This window comes from Mesoplodon mirus (assembly GCF_964341445.2).
Source record: "Mesoplodon mirus genome assembly, chromosome: 9".
Taxonomy (NCBI): Eukaryota; Metazoa; Chordata; class Mammalia; order Artiodactyla; family Ziphiidae; genus Mesoplodon; species Mesoplodon mirus.
Window position 1 is genome coordinate 91,391,700 of NC_138985.1, and position 15,747 is coordinate 91,407,446.

The following is a 15,747-nucleotide window of genomic DNA, read 5'->3' on the forward strand; positions in this document are numbered from 1 at the left end:
CACACAGTAATTGAACTAGGTGACCCTGAGTTTAAAACTGTGTGACATAGCTCTGTGTTAAGTACCGTAACGAGTATTAAGGATAGAATTCTAACCCTCAGAGGGCCTGTAGTCTAGCTATAGAAATAAAGTGAACACATGGTACAATTTGAAAATACTGCATTGCAGTTTAAATTGCATGCTGAACTGAGTGATACATGTGCATGTACCCATTCACATCTATAATTCTGCCATTTCAAAGTAGTTCATAGACACTTCCAGTGTTCAAACAGCCCCCCAGCTAGGACCCCAGGTTAACAATTCCTACATGACAATTGTTTTATGATTTTGGTGAGGTGGTGGCTACTGATAAACTGTAATTCTTTTCTTTCTCTAGTGTGGATCTATAAAGACAGTGTAATGAATAACTTGCACGTAGGGGGCCTGGGGAAGATGGACCTAATTGAATTAGAAGGAGTAATGTGGAAATGGTGGGAAGACGTAAACTCTGGGGCCCATGAAAGCCAAGCATTATACTTTCCACCCGGTGGATGTCACAGGCTGGTGGTCTCTGTTATGGGTAGAAGTACGGGAGCAAAACGAACAAATCAATTCTGTGGAGAAGTCATGCAGCAGTAGTGTGCACTCTCAAAGGGGCTTGAGTGGATTGAAAATATTCCTGATGTTATCTTGGAATAAATTGGCGTGGGCCTGGCCCAAGGGGGCCAGTGAGCAAGAGCCAAGTGAGCACAGTTAGGAAGGAAGTTTTGGATGCAGACAAGGAAGCAGAAGCAGAGTTAAGGGACATCGTGGTTCCTGGTTACCAAGACAGTGTTGTTAAAGGGGAATATGATGAATTCAGGGCCTCCTGATCTTCCTCGTCATTTGCCTGCTACCCCCTCTGTTGTATGCTTTCTGTCACTTTATTTTCTTTAGATGCCTTTATGTATGAAAGTGGTTCTTTTTGAACTGGGAAACTGTTGGAGTTCCCGTGCCCCAGAAAAATTCATATATATAATTCTACTACCATTTCAGGTTAGATAATAGGTATTCCCAGCATCCTACGTGAAGCTCACTTATGTCGCCAGGTTAAGAATTCCTCGTGTGGCAACTATTTTATGATTGGGATAAGGTTTAATCTAACCATACAGTCTTTGAACTTTTTTTGTAAACTCACAAAAATATTCAGAATAATAATCTATACATTGAAATTAAGGTCATGGCCTCTTTGTTGGCACAAGATGACTGATAACACAAGATGTCAGTGGTGCTAAGGCCTGTGCCTTGGAGAAGGTTTTCTGCCTGTGCAAGGGGCCCCAAAACCGAAGAGCAAGCTGTTTCTTTGTATAAAGAGTGCTAGGCTCTAATTCTGTTGCGCTAAGGTAGCGGGGCTAATCTCCCTTTAACAACCTCCCTGCCTGCCTTTGCAGAGTTGGTGGTTTTTATCTTCTAGTGGGAAGGCAATAGTATCTCATACAGAAGAATTTCAGACTTCGTTGGTTAAAGGGAATAGTTTTCCAGTGATCTGAATGGGGTTCCTCTTCCACGCTATAGCTTCTAGAAGCTTCTAGAAGCAACCTAGAAAGCTGAGTTTTCATCCCTCTCCTTTACTGTTACCTCTTTGTAGGTATGTGGACGTTACTCACTTTTCCTGGCTGGTGATGATTTCTGTCCATTATTGACACTGCTGGTTGTTGCCATCTTTGTCCTGCGGCTGATTGGAGAAGAAAGCCTCTGAGAGGAGCAGCCTGTGTTTTGCCCCCCTGCTTCCTTTCTCCTGGCTGGCCTGAGCTCCAGCCTGCCTTTGTGAGAAAGCAGCTATTAAGCAGACACAGCAGGTGAAGTTTAGAAGTCAGGAGTTTCATTCCTTGCCTAATGAAAAGGGATGTTGAGCCGTGGTTGCAGCCTGCAGGCAGCATGGGGAGGGGAGTTGGTGTTTGCTCTGTGGAGCAGGTATCAATGGAAGCAAACCTGCTACCTTTATACCCTCCCAGGTCTCAAAGACGGAGGGCCCCAAACCTATCCCAGAGAAGGTGGGTTATGTAAGATACATGGGTAGCCGCGCCAGGAAATAATGACAAGGCAGCAGAACCAGGATCTTCCTGTCTTTATTTTCCTTATATACAACTGTTAGTAGGCAGGCATGTCGTATATAGATGCTTGCATCCCGGAACAAAGATATATATTATATTCCTTTCGTTAACAGCACTGTGGTAAGCCTACCACTCTTAGTGTTTGCTCCTTACATCTTTGAGATAAAAGCATGAATTTCTTTCTTTTTTTTCCTACATCTTTATTGGAGTATAATTGCTTTGCAATGTTGTTAGTTTCTTCTGTACAACAAAGTGAATCAGCTAAATGTATACATATATCCCCATATCACCTCCCTCCCAGCCTCCTGCACTGGGTGGTTCCCCCAGATCCTCTCCCTCTCCCTCCCCCAGATCTTCTCCCTCCCCTCCCCCTCCCTCCTCTCCCCCCTCCCCCTCCCCCTCCCCCTTCCCGTGGCATTAGCCTGTGTCAGGCTGAGGGAGGTTTTCTGGGGATGGCTCACCTGGTGTTGTTTCTGCAGCAGCTGGCAAACAAGAACCAAAGCAACCTCAGCACAGGGAGGGAGACTCAAGCTGGCATATGAGACCGTTTAGCTACTCAGTGATCCCTCACACTTTTCCGTCTGGGTCCAGCATACCACTTATACTTTAGAGGGCTTTCTGGGCGGGCAGCATTTGTACTTAGTGTCTACAAATTATTAACTTTCAATTTTGTCTCTGTTTTGCTAAGAACTATTTCTCAGTTTAAATATTATGTTGCCTGAAATTTATCTAATTTAGCAATTGTATCTAAAGTATGAAAAGATGAAGGTTTTTCCAAAATTAATGCCTGAATGTAAACAAGTATCTAATATTTTTTTTAGGAACAAGGTAAGAGAATTTCTTCTTTTAATATTAAGACTTACTTCACTGTATGACAGTAAAATTAAGTGAGAAAGAGAAAAATAAATACCATATGCTAACACATGTATATGGAATCTAAAAAAGAAAATGATTCTGAAGAACCTAGGGGCAGGACAGGAATAAAGACACAGACGTAGAGAATGGCCGCATAGCACAGGGAGATCAGCTTGGTGACCACCTAGGGGGTGGGATGGGGGGGGTGGGATAGGGAGGGTGGGAGGGAGATGCAAGAGGGAGGAGATATGGGGATAAATGTATATGTATAGCTAATACACTTTGTTATAAAGCAGAAACTAACACACCATTGTAAAGCAATTATACTCCAATAAAGATGTTAAAAGATAAATAAATAAAACAATGAAACAGGGCTTCCCTGGTGGCGCAGTGGTGGAGAGTCTTCCTGCTGATGCAGGGGACATCGGTTCTTTCCCCGGTCCGGGAAGATCCCACTTGCCGCGGAGCAGCTGGGCCCATGAGCCATGGCCGCTGAGCCTGCGCGTCCGGAGCCTGTGCTCCACAACGGGAGAGACCACAACAGTGAGAGGCCCGCGTACTGCAAAAAATAAAATAATAATAATAAACAAAAAAGACTTAAAGAATTCTGGATTGTTTCAAATGTCATACATACACTATTATCCATATTTTCTGCTTTGGGGTATTATGTTTTTCCCCTTGGGGTGGTATGTTTAATCTTGGTTAAGTGCTGAATTTCTGCTTATGGCACAAAGCTACTTTGGGGTCACAGAGAGAAAGCAGAATTGTAGGTTACCTTGAGAACCTGTTTTCTGACTTACTGCCCAGGCCCTATTCTTTTTTCCTCGTAGTATATGAGGTGCTCTCCAGCCCCCAGGAAAGGCCAGGAGTTCAGCAGTGTTCTCCGTGAACCATCTGTTTATTGGGCAGGTCCATGTATTTTGGTTGTTAGAAGAAAAGGCTGCGGGCAATCTGTGCCCACATGGGACCTGCAGAAAGCTGAGCAGGCCTCACCTAGAAGAAAGGCGACTTACCCTCAGGGTGGCAGTGAGCTTGCCTTGCCTCGCTGTGGGTTTGTTCCCAAGCCCCCTCCTTCGAGTTTATGGTAGCAAAATGGGGAAAGCCTGCTGATGGCAGAGGAGGCTGTAGAAACAGGACACAAGCAGGATGTACACAGGGCTTTGGGAGATGGAAGAGATAGAGCTACCATTAGTGTGCAGATCCCAAGGGACCAGGGGCTAAACCTGGTCCAGGGTTATTATCAGACACCCTGAACAGTAAATCACTGGACTGAAATTAAATGGAGCAATTGTGACCCATTTGCAATTTCTAAAGCTGAAGCCCTTGATTCCGATTCAGGAGGAATCATGGGAGTCAAGGAACTTGGAAATGTTTTCTTTCAGCTAACAGTTCAGATTAGAATGAGTGTATGATTTTTTTCTTAATTCTGTACTTTGACTTCTTCCCCTCATCACGGAATGGAAACCGGGTGGTAAGGGAAGTGTTTTGTTTGTCGTATCTGAACGGAAGGTGTTTCAAATCAGCTGAGTGAGAGACAAGTCCCCTGGGGTGGAAAAAGGGGCAAGTGGGGAGTGATAAGGGCCCAAGTATGTAAGAAATGACTGTTCCACTTTGCACTCAGCAACAGCCACCCAGTTTGAATTGTGAATTGGATTTAGAAAGTTAGGACCTGAGAGTAACGCATCTACTCCTGCTCACTAGTGGAGCCCTAGCGGGAAGAAGGTTGCAGTGTGGTTCCTAGTGTGAGGGTCCGACATGTCGACCCTGGCCTGGGCAGTTTACTTTAACACTTTCTCTGGAATATGGAAACCCTAGAAAGTCGAGTTCATGGAGCAGTCACACTCCTGAGCCTCTTTCTCAATCTCTAAACACAGCAGTGTTCCCTGCGTGGGTCTGCAGGCTGTCAGTATGCGCAAAGGTCTTGACTAATGGTGTCATGGCTGAGTGATGTACCCATCACCTTTGATTCTGCGGTCCATCATTGTTACATGAGTGATCATCATGTCCCTGAAGCTACCACTCAAGGGATTAGGAGGCAAAAGGTGGGAGATTGGAGCAAACCAGCCAGTGGTCCCAGGGTCCCCTGCTGAACCCAATGTTATTACAACCTGAGACTGATTGAAAATGACGCTTAATGTCAGTTATGTATGTACCTTTGCTATTTCTCCCCCCCCACCGTTTTGTTTCTTCAGCCGTGCGGTGCAGCTTGCCATATCTTAGTTCCCTGCCCAGGGATCGAACCCGGGCCGGTGGTGAAAGCGCCAAGGTCTAAGCGCTGGACTGCCAGGGAATTCCCTTCTTCCCCATTATTAAAAAGACTTTTCTGTACAGTATTGCTTCATTCAGGGCAACTTATCTTTTTACCTGGGAGGAATTTATTTCCATTAGAATTGGAACACTAGCTACATATTTTTGCATTTAAAATGTTTCATGTGATTAAACACAGAAAGAAACATTATTACTTCTGTTTTTTAGGACTGTGCTCTTCCAACTGATTCTTCTTTTGTGCCTAGAACGATGCCTTTCCTTTGGAAACAAGTTCTGGATCTCTCTTTGATAACCAGGCACACTGTTAGCAGTAACTAGCAGCCAGCTTGTGGTAACTGGGCTTATAGGGGAAGGGCAGGAGTGTATCCTCCCCACCTCCCAATGCTCTGGCTGAGACTGGCTGCTCAGCAGCGTGCCCTGTGTAGTGACATGTGACCATCGGACCAACGTCTCTTCCTGCCGCCTTTGCCCACCCTCCTTACCCCTTCCCAGTGTGATTTGTATTGTCATCATCGGGCTTCTTTTCTTTTTTCTCCTTTCTTTACAGGGCTATTAAGAATGGCAAAGGATTGCATAGCAAGAAGGAAGTGCCTATCCACCGTGTTGCAGACATATCTGGGGTGAGTTGTGTCCATGAATGGAGCTGTGTGGCTCTGAGGTGCCAGGAGCTTGGCTGCTCATTCACCAAAGGACCTCAGTTTACGTGTTTTCTGTAGCTCATTCGTTTTCAGGCACTGAATGTGAATTTTTCCATGGCTTCTGCTAATGCATCTATAGAGATCCTGTTTTATACTCCAGGAAAACAGAATTTAAACAAGGGCATAAAACCGCCTATCTCTTCACCTGAATTTTTACTGAGTTGCTTTTCCCTTTTCTTATTATCATGAGTTAGGAGATATTTCTTTTGAGTTGTATTAGAATAAAATTACCTTTTTAAAAAAAATCCCTGTTTAGTTCTGTGACTGGAAAGTCTTAGTGGAGAAAGGTCAAATACAGGTTCTAGGACAGGTTTAGGAATTAATCCTAATTAATCCTAATCAACTAGGGAGAGGTATGTGAGCATCCTTTGAGCTAACAGATATACTAGATGATATAGGAGAAGAGGTGATGCAGATACTTTTGAGCTCCCTAAAGACTGTGTCCAAACGACTCTTTCATGATCAGGATGCTACCCTTGCATATTTAGGAACTTTCATTGGCTGAATTAGACTCCTTTGTTAGTTGAGGGGGTTTATTGATTTACTCAGCAAGTGCCTACTGTGCCTGGAACTGCTCTAGGCAGAGAATGTAACAATGAACAGAACTGATAAAGTCCCTACATGCAGGTGGGAAAGGGAGACAATAGCAATGCCAGGCAGCAGCGACTGCTCTGAGGAATAGAGCAGACCAAGGCAGCAGTGAGGGTTCAGGGCTTGATTTTGATCAGGTGGCCCGGGGAAGGCCTTCTGGCTGACAGTTTCACCCTCTGTTGCTGGGACACACACCGTCCAGTTCAACTCCCACAGTCACTAATGGGTAAGGAGGGGCTCCGGGTCATGTGTAGGGCGGAGCACGCAGCCCAGGGGACGTGACAGAGGAAGGGTGGTCAGTCTTCGCTTGGACACTTGGGAAGCTTGCCTTGGGCACAAGAAGAAAATACTACCGTAAACAGAAGCTCAGCCAGACCCACAGCAGTGATGAATTCCAGTGTATCTTATGTTGTGTTGCCAAGCCTGGCTCAGGCTTTGCCTGTAGCTCCTTGTGGTGGCTTCTAACCTGTCTCGGCAGCTCTCCTTTGCCTGGGTATGGTCGTCCCCTGTTGGCTTTAATCACTGGGATTCTGTTGAGCTTTTCCCTCTCTGTAGCAGTCACTGCAGACTACAGATTGCACAGTGTGGCAGTTAATTAACTAGACCTCCGTCAAGACATTGTGCCACTGTTTAACGAGCAAGGTACATTCACTGTGCGTTCTTCATAGCTCAAATCCAGAGAAGCCCAGAAAACCTGTTACTAATGGCCTTTGAGCCACAGGTGACTGTTGTATCTCCTGAGGCTCATGGTTCACAGGTGGCTTTCCCAGCAAGCTGGTATCAGGCCAGTTTTCTCTGTGGTCTCCCGTGCTGTGTTATTGTTCATGTGTGTATTAATTTCTATATGTATCTGCTGTGGCATTCTCAACAATATTTCCTTTACTATCGTTCTTTTGGTAAAGTCAAAGGGTAATTTTTTTGGTTATTCAACTGCAGGGGCACAGCGCTGTAAAATACCTATTTTGGAAAACAGAGTGGTGACTCCTACACTAATGGCAGATATGCCCACCCAAAAGCTCATGTCTGGCCCATACTCCAGGGCCATCTAGAAGCTGAATTCAGCCTTGGGGATGGTGCTGCGTTTTGGCCTGTGGAGTTCCTATTCTTGCTTAGATTTCCTATTGGCATCGAGGTGAGGCCCTCAGCAGGTTTTTGAGGTAGAGTTACAGTTGCTTTGGGGCCGTCCCCTTGGTACCCCCAGCGTAGTGTCCTAGTTAATGATCTTGAGTGCTATCTTTGGATCACATGCTGCCTTCTACCTTGATGTGTTTTCTTTATGTTTGCGTGTTTGTTTTTGGTAGCAGTGAATCTTAGGGAACCTGTCTTCATGATCCCCCACTGAACTGTAGTTCGGTTTCATACATACCTTTATCCTCTTTTCTGCCTAGATATTGGCGAATTGGTTTGCTCTTACATTATTCAAAAATAAATGCAGTGGGCTTCCCTGGTGGCACAGTGGTTGAGAGTCCGCCTGCCGATGCAGGGAACACGGGTTCGTGCCCCGGTCTGGGAAGATCCCACATGCCGCGGAGCGGCTGGGCCTGTGAGCCATGGCCACTGCGCCTGCGCGTCTGGAGCCTGTGCTCCGCAACGGGAGAGGCCACAACAGTGAGAGGCCCGCGTACTGTGATAGATAGATAGATAGATAGATAGGTAGATGGATGGATGGATGGATGCATGCAGGTCTGACTCCCCCACTTACCACGTAAATAAAAGAGGAAAGCTAGATCACGTGGGAGAGGAAGTGAAAAAGCTATTCCATTTAACAGATGTCAGAATGACCTTTTCCACCTTCATAACACATTATTCAGCTTAGATTGCAGGGTTTTTTGGTGCCCTGTGTAATAGACGAGTTTTGTCTCCCCTTTCTAACCTTCCTTTCTTTCCATCACAATGTCGTGTTCAGTATGTGTGTGTTTTGGGTGCCCTTGTGCGATTTAAGTGAGATGTATGGGTCTTCAGCTTCCGGAAGCATTCTGGTTATCTTACTGAGGGACAGGTAGGCATGTGGGGTCAGATGGGCAAATAGTTTACATCTGGTTGAAGAAACAAACATTGGAATAAAGGTCATGTAATACAAGCATATATAATGGTTTCATTAAAGTTTCTCAGTTTTTTTTTTTTAATCCTTGTGGCCCTCCCTCCCACCATTGGTCCCCCTTTTAGTTGCAGGTTGTGGTAAATGGCAGTTTTTGTTGAGCTGACACTATATGCAATGTGCTGCCACCATAATTGACTATGAACTGATATTTGTGCAGGACCTCTCACCCCAACCGAGGACACATCCTTGGAGGAGAAGAAGACACATATGCTCTTCACATTTTGTTCTCTAAACACTCAAGAAATATGCTCTGTGGAAGAGGTTATATCATGATTGTGAGACAGATAACCCATACATTTGTTCTAGTCTTAATGGCCTCCCACTCTTAGAGTCAGGTTTCTACCCATTGTTCCCATCCCTTCTGTTGTATTTTGTAAAAATGATTTCAGCAGGTAAGGGTCAGCAGGTAAGAGGCATGAAAATGCCTCCTGTAGTGAGTTAGCAAGTGCAAGCCCTGCTTGGCTGACTCCCTACTGTGGGGAAGTTAAGTAACCCAGGTGTAGACTGACTCTGCTTTGGCAGGTGAGATGCGGGCCTCCTCATGTGGTGCTGAAACAAGCAGGCCTTTTCATGTGCATTCATCAGCTTTTCCCAGGACTGGACCGCTCAGGTGTTGGCTACTAAACATGCTTTCTAACTTTGTGTTCTCCTGTCCCCAGTTGAGCCTCTTGCATCCCTTCCCATATCAAGAACGCATTACAGTTTTTTGACTTTTCAAAAATGTTACAGTGGCTCCCCAATGTTTAGATTGTGTTGTGTTTTGATTTTGTTAATATAGATGATTTTTGACATTAACGTCAGCTGAGTGTTGTGTTTTCTGTAAGCTTCATGGTGTCTGTGTGTAATGCCAGCTGGATGAACCTACCTTTTGACTGGGGCAATGCCAACTGGATGAACCTACCTTTTGCCTGGGGCTTGGATAAACTTGACTCTTCTGCATCTCTGCTTCCGTTTTTCAGGGTATCCACTAAAAGAAAAAAAATCTGGTAATTTGGGTCCTGAAGCAGTTACTGGTTTCCTTTATTTCTGACTTTTGAAGGTGAAGGAAATAGCCTATTACAAGCCTATTGCAAGTCATTGCTGTCCTTATTACCCCTGTCCGTTTACCCTTCAGGCTGGGATGTTCCCGTGATTGTGAAACCGCTAAGAATTTGATCAACTTTGTTCTAGATCTGATTCCATTTGGAGGGTGGTTCTGTGGTGACTGCTTCCCTTCGTACAACCATGTTTTCATTATTAGTGGGTTTTGTTTTTTCCTGTTCCTTTCTCACTCCCTCCCTCGCCAGCATACAAAAAGTCGGAATGCGCATCAGTGGAATATAAGGCTGTTGCTTATCTTCGGTTTATTATTGTTTTTGCTGGAGCCTCCTCTGTAATAAATACAGTCTCCTGCAGATATAACGTGTAAAACAGGCAATAAAATGTGGCTGGTGCGTAGCTTGCTGTTGTTCTGGTAAATCAGACAAATCAATTATGGTTCTGAGGTAAGAGAGGGCTCCCACTCCTCAGGTTGCAGCCGCGTTGCACCGATTTCTTCCTCTGCCTCCCTCCGCTGGTGCTTGGTGAGTCATAGCGTCTGTTTGACTTTTCCTCTATTTCCTGTCATGTGTTCTTTCCTCTCAGGTGCGTGTGGGGTTATGGTGTGTGTTGACGACACCATGAGAGGCTAGAGCCTAGCCCGGCATCCTATCCACTCCAGCCACATTTCTAACAGTCCCAGAATGGGTCCTATTACCAGGATGGGGCTGTCCATCTCCTGAACATCTTCTGCCTTTCCATGATGCGGAATCCTGATGACTTGGAAGCAGATTTTGCTGTTGTTTATTCTGCTCGTCTCTCCTTTCTTGGCTTCTGGTTGGGCTCACTTGAAGATTGTCTTCTTTGCTCGAGTTCCGTACTGACTTCTTGGTAACCTCCTCTATCCATGAGTGGTTTTTTTTGGCGATACATACTATTACTAATACGAATGTGCTTAAGCGTGGCCTAGAATGGTCCAAAGACTAGCTCTGGAGATGGGGATTAGGGGGAGTCAGATTTTCAGGTCCCTGCTTTCTCCATTAAATCATGAAGACCTGCGGAGTTGCCCAGTCAGAGTCTCACATGCAAATATAAAGGATGGAAGTGTTCCTTTAAAATAAATAGGCAGGATTTGAAGCATGTCCTCCTGACCTCTTCCTTCAGGTTCTGGTTTTTCAGTGCCTTTTTGAACTTGAATAGCACTGTCCTCTTTTCCTCTGGGTGTTGGAAGCAGCCCTTTCCATGAGTCTTGGGGGCCATTATAGAAGTTATCTTTTCTTAGCCCCCAATGGAGTTGGGCCTCAGTGTAAGAGTTTTAAAATATTTTCAGCTGCAGAGATTTAAAAAGTGGTCTGTCCAGTAAGTCTGAGGAAGGTATAAAGCAGTACAGTCACCCAGGGGCTTTATAACTTAGGTCTGTGTTAAACTGCAGTTCCCTTGTGTGTCTTCTGGCCTACTTGTTTAGAATGCCTTCTGCTTACGTGACCCTAAGGTTCCTCTCAGCTTCTAATCACCGGTGATTTGATGGTACCGACGCTCCTTTCTTGTTTGTTTTAATAGCTCTTCCCTCTTTGACTCTCCCTTAGCCTCTGAGTAACCTCCTAACCCTCTAATGTCCCTTTTGTGCTGACTACCCAAGGTCAAGGCCTAGGGTTCTGCCTGGGAGTTTGGTTGCTTAGCACTAGAGCTCCCTTCACACTGTACATTTGCTCCCCTGGGGAAATCCCAGAAGAACCTCGTCCTGCAAGAGCCAGCGCACCGGCTGCTGACCTTGCTGCCGGAAGCCTTATGTGCTCCATAAGGTTGATGGCTGCTCACGGGGAAGCCGGGCTCAGTGCTAGTGCTGCGTTCTCAGGTGCTTTCTTGCATCTCTCCTGCATTTGGCAACTCTAGTTTTTCCCAGTTTAGGGGAAACTGCTGCTCTCTTTGTTCCACTTGTCCTCTCCCCGCACCCGAAGGTTCTTGAACTCCAGCCACTCCAGTCGGATTGCAATGTGCAGCTCGGTGACCAGGATTCTCACAGCACAGAAACGTGCACGGCAGCCCTGTGGCGAAGGCAGCTGCGAGGGCAGAGTGGCAGCTACCCTGGCAGTCTCTCTCTCCCATGCTGCTGAGGCTCTTTCCTTTCTCCATCCCCTCCCCCTCTCCTCTCCTGTCCTCCCATCCCTCCCCACAGCTCCCTTTTCCCCTCTCCCTCTGCAAAAGAGTTGGAGTTTGTTCAGGAGACCTTGATTTTGGGGGAGTTTGCTTCAGCTGGTCGCCACCCTAATGGCTGAGTGCGTTGCTTTATGGCCTTTTGTCCATAGTTCTTTGAGCCCTAGGAGTCCTGTGTGGCCAGTTCTTGTTTTGTAAAGCTCTCCTATTCACACTCACCAGAACTGCAGGGGTATCCCTCTCTCCTTCTAAAGAAATCCGAAAGCATTTATGCTTTCCATGGGAATAAGAGAGAAGTCTATCTCTCTTAGTCTGAACATGTTTCTGAATGAAATTGCACAGAAATGCTGAAATTTTAAAAAGATTGTATTTCAGCTTCTACCACAGTTAGTGGTTGTGTTTAAGCACCTCCTTTTACAAATTTAATCCAGTTTTCAACTGAGTTCTTCTATTGTGGATTTTTTTTTTTGCACCGTAGGGCATGAAATCTAGGACATAATCTCTCACCTCTTTTATTTAGTTTGGGACATCAGGAGAAATTGTTAGTGGACTTTGAAACTGGCAAGATGATTATTGGGTATCCTTTCAATGGATCGTTGGTGCTGCCTAGTAAACCCTTTGGGGTTATCTGATTCTGTAGCCCCTTTGCTTTTAACTGGCATGTTTTGCCCCCCTATGGAGAGGGAATTTAACTTGTGAAGACCTAATAAAGATGCAAATGATTCCTGTTTGTACAAATGTGGCCTGTATAGACAGATACAATTAATTTCTACTCTGTAGAAGAAATGTTTTCAAACTTTACATTTTCACTCTATAGTTTTGCGTCTTTAGCAAATTCACTTCAGCATTCCTAAGCTGCCTGTATATATATCCATCCTCCAGGCTCTGCTTCGAATCACTTGTAATATCTCTCTGGTTCCCTCATGAATTAATGAGTTAAAATACAATTTTTGACACATCTTTATTTTATATTTGTATAGAAGTCATGATTTTACCTGTTTGAAAATTATCCTTTAAGAGGATAGGGGAAGAAATTGCAAAAACAAGAGAGAAATACAAAACTACTTATAACGTTGTTTCTATTGCCTCCTCTGTACCTGAAAATATGAAGAGTCATTTGGTTGTAGAAGTTCTTTTAAAAAATAAAGTTCTAAAGTGAATATGTCTCTTTCTTCCGCAGAATGCCCAATTCTATCCTGTACCTTACTGGGTCTGCCGTTTTTTCACCAAGCTTTTTTTTTTTTTTTAATATCTTTATTGGATATTAATGTTTTGTTAGTTTCTTCTGTATAACAAAGTTCATCAGCTATATGTATACATATATCCCCATATCCCCTCCCTCTTGAGCCTCCCTCCCACCCTCCCTATCCCACTCCTCTAGCTGGTCACAGTCCGACAAGCTTTTGTGTTGGAAAATTCAGGCGCCATAATAGGTTGAGGTAGAGGGATTGGACATTGAGCACAGGGCCCCATGTCTTGATGTTTGGTGGGTGTGTTCCAGCTCTGAATTTCAGCACCTCTGAAGAAATGTTTGATCAGGTGACTTGCCCAGAGGTTAGAGCACTATTAGAGACAGGATTTCTTAAAATTTGTTACTTCTTTCAGTAAAACATCTTATTTCCAAAATAGACTTGGTGTAGACTGTAGACTTGGTGTGTCACTGCCGTGAATTCTGTTTTCAGGAAGTTTTCTGCCACAAATTTGTCTAGTTCCCTCTGATTCCTTGTTTAACTGACTTCATACAGGGGTATGCCTACAGCTGAGCTCTGAGAAACGGGGTCCTAGCTTTTATTTAAGTGTCCTGAGCTATAATTTTTGTGTCTTTCTTCCTTCGTTCAAAGAAAGGAGAAAAGAAATTGAGGGAGTCCAGGAGCAATTTTTCCAAAGAAAAAATGTCATCTCTTTCCAGAGAGCGTTGCCTCTAGCACAGATTCTGCTCTCGCTGTTCATGCTCTTCAATTCTCTTTTCTGTTCTCTGGGTGCATGTGGGGATTGTTCTATGAGTCTATTTCATGGGTCCAAATTGGCTGTGAATGAGCCCATTGCAGACTTGGCTAAATGAATGTTTCAGGTATTTTCGAGGCAGCTGATAACATTCCTGATTCCCAGGTTCAGGTGTGTGATCAGGTTGTCTGATCCGTCCTGTGACTGCTGAGTGATGTGGTGAAACTTGAAATATTTCTGCCCGGCCCTGGCTTCACTCTCCTCTTCGCCATCATAACAGTACTTAGCCCTAGATTGAGCTCATTTTGTCCTGTGGCTATTGCTTATGTAAACATCTCAAAGTAAGTCATTTTACTAACATAGACATTATGCTTACACAAGTTTTAAGGCTTTATTTAGCATGCTTCCAACATATTCCCTAAGGAATACGTTGTACAGAATTTTGGACGCTACTTGCAGTGTTGACCTCCAGATAAATATTCCCGAATCAGACCTCAGGGTGGCTTTGGAATTACCTACTAATTTTGTGCCTCAGTTCTTCATGAAAGGGTGTTCTCAGGAAGAAATGATAGAATTCGTAAGACAAGATTACATTTGGGAGGGTTTGAATTTGGAGGAAGACCTGTGTTCTCTTGTAGGACATTACCGCAACATGCCTGGCTACTTCACCCACCATAGAGAATATCTTCATATTCAGTCTAGTCCACTGTTTCCAGCTCTCAGTCCACTGACTCCGACTCCATTATGGATGCGCTGTTTCTGAGTAGCCGTCTCCGCTCTCCTGACCATGCCCTCCTCCTCCTTCAGGCCCTTTCTCTTCTTCCTGGCATTTTTCCCTTTTGATCCTCACTGCCTTCTCATCATGCCTTACTTCAGCGTTTACACAATCACTTACTACCATGATTTTGTACTTGTTGATATATTGATTGGTAACCCGTCTCAGTTGACATATGTGCAATGGTTTTCCTGAATAGTTGATAAACTCCTGAGAAAATGGGATCTTTTTTGTATCTCTTCACAGAGCCTGATTTAGATTTGATCTGCCAGGAGATGACCTAACAGTATGAAATTGTGTTTGAACGAATGTGACCCTAGATCTTAGATGTACCGTTAACTGTGCTGGTTAGTAACTAGAAGTGGGTAGACTAGTAGAAGGACACAACAGGAAGGATGCCTGTTTTCTAGCATATAGCAGCAGTACGGAGTACATGATTAGTAGCATGAGCCCCAATATCAGATCAGCCAAGTTCAAGTCCTGGCTCGATTGCTTATTAATTTGTCACCCTGAGGTTATTTAACATCTCTGTGCCATGGTTTTCTCATCTGTAACATGAATGTAATAATGGCCCTTATTACCGCATTAGGTTGTGGTGTGCTTGAATGAGTTAATACATCCAAAGTATTTAGAACAGTTGACATGGTTCATATGGTGGTTATTAAATGGCTGAGCATTCTGCCGAGCCTACAAAAAGTCCTCTAAAATGATCCATCATCCTCATCAGTAGTATTTGTATTGCAAACTTTTTATCCAAGTCCTGAATCATACTCCTTCTCTCCTGAGTTCTTTTACTGCCCCATTACCTGTCCTTGACATTTAACATATGCTATCTGGCTTGTGTTCTAGATGCATTTGTCATGTTGAGTCATGAATGAATGATCAAACAATTAGTATTTATCGAAAGCTTATTATATTCCAGGCACAGTGCTGGGTGTTGAGGCTATAACATTAAACAGTACAGGTGTAGTCCTTCTAGGTCATACACAATTCGGTCTCTAATTACAGTTGTGATAGAAGTATAGAGACCTGTGAGAGTGTATCTTCCCAGCCTACCCCTTCTCCCATGTGCTCAGAGACCATCTTTTAAGTGATTTTAAAATGAGGCCTAAAGGAGGAGTTAGTTGGAGGTCTTGTTCAATTGATAGGCTAGATCCTTAGAATCTCACATTTAGAACCTCAGTACAATATCCATATGCAAATACGTCCTATCAGAGTTGTAAAGTCACTGGTTGGGGGCAGGGTTAAATCTGTAGTTTTCCTTAGGAAGAA

General features: G+C 44.3%; 1 protein-coding gene across 2 annotated transcripts in view; it reads left to right on the forward strand.

Moving 5' to 3' along the window:
- Positions 1 to 15,747, forward strand: part of SND1 (staphylococcal nuclease and tudor domain containing 1) — a 424,510-nt gene that overhangs the window by 247,546 nt on the left and 161,217 nt on the right. For both annotated transcript variants that reach the window (XM_082632934.1, XM_082632935.1), the window contains one exon: positions 5,743 to 5,815. In XM_082632934.1, the coding sequence (XP_082489060.1) occupies positions 5,743 to 5,815 (73 nt within the window). The remainder of the gene's footprint in view (positions 1 to 5,742; positions 5,816 to 15,747) is intronic.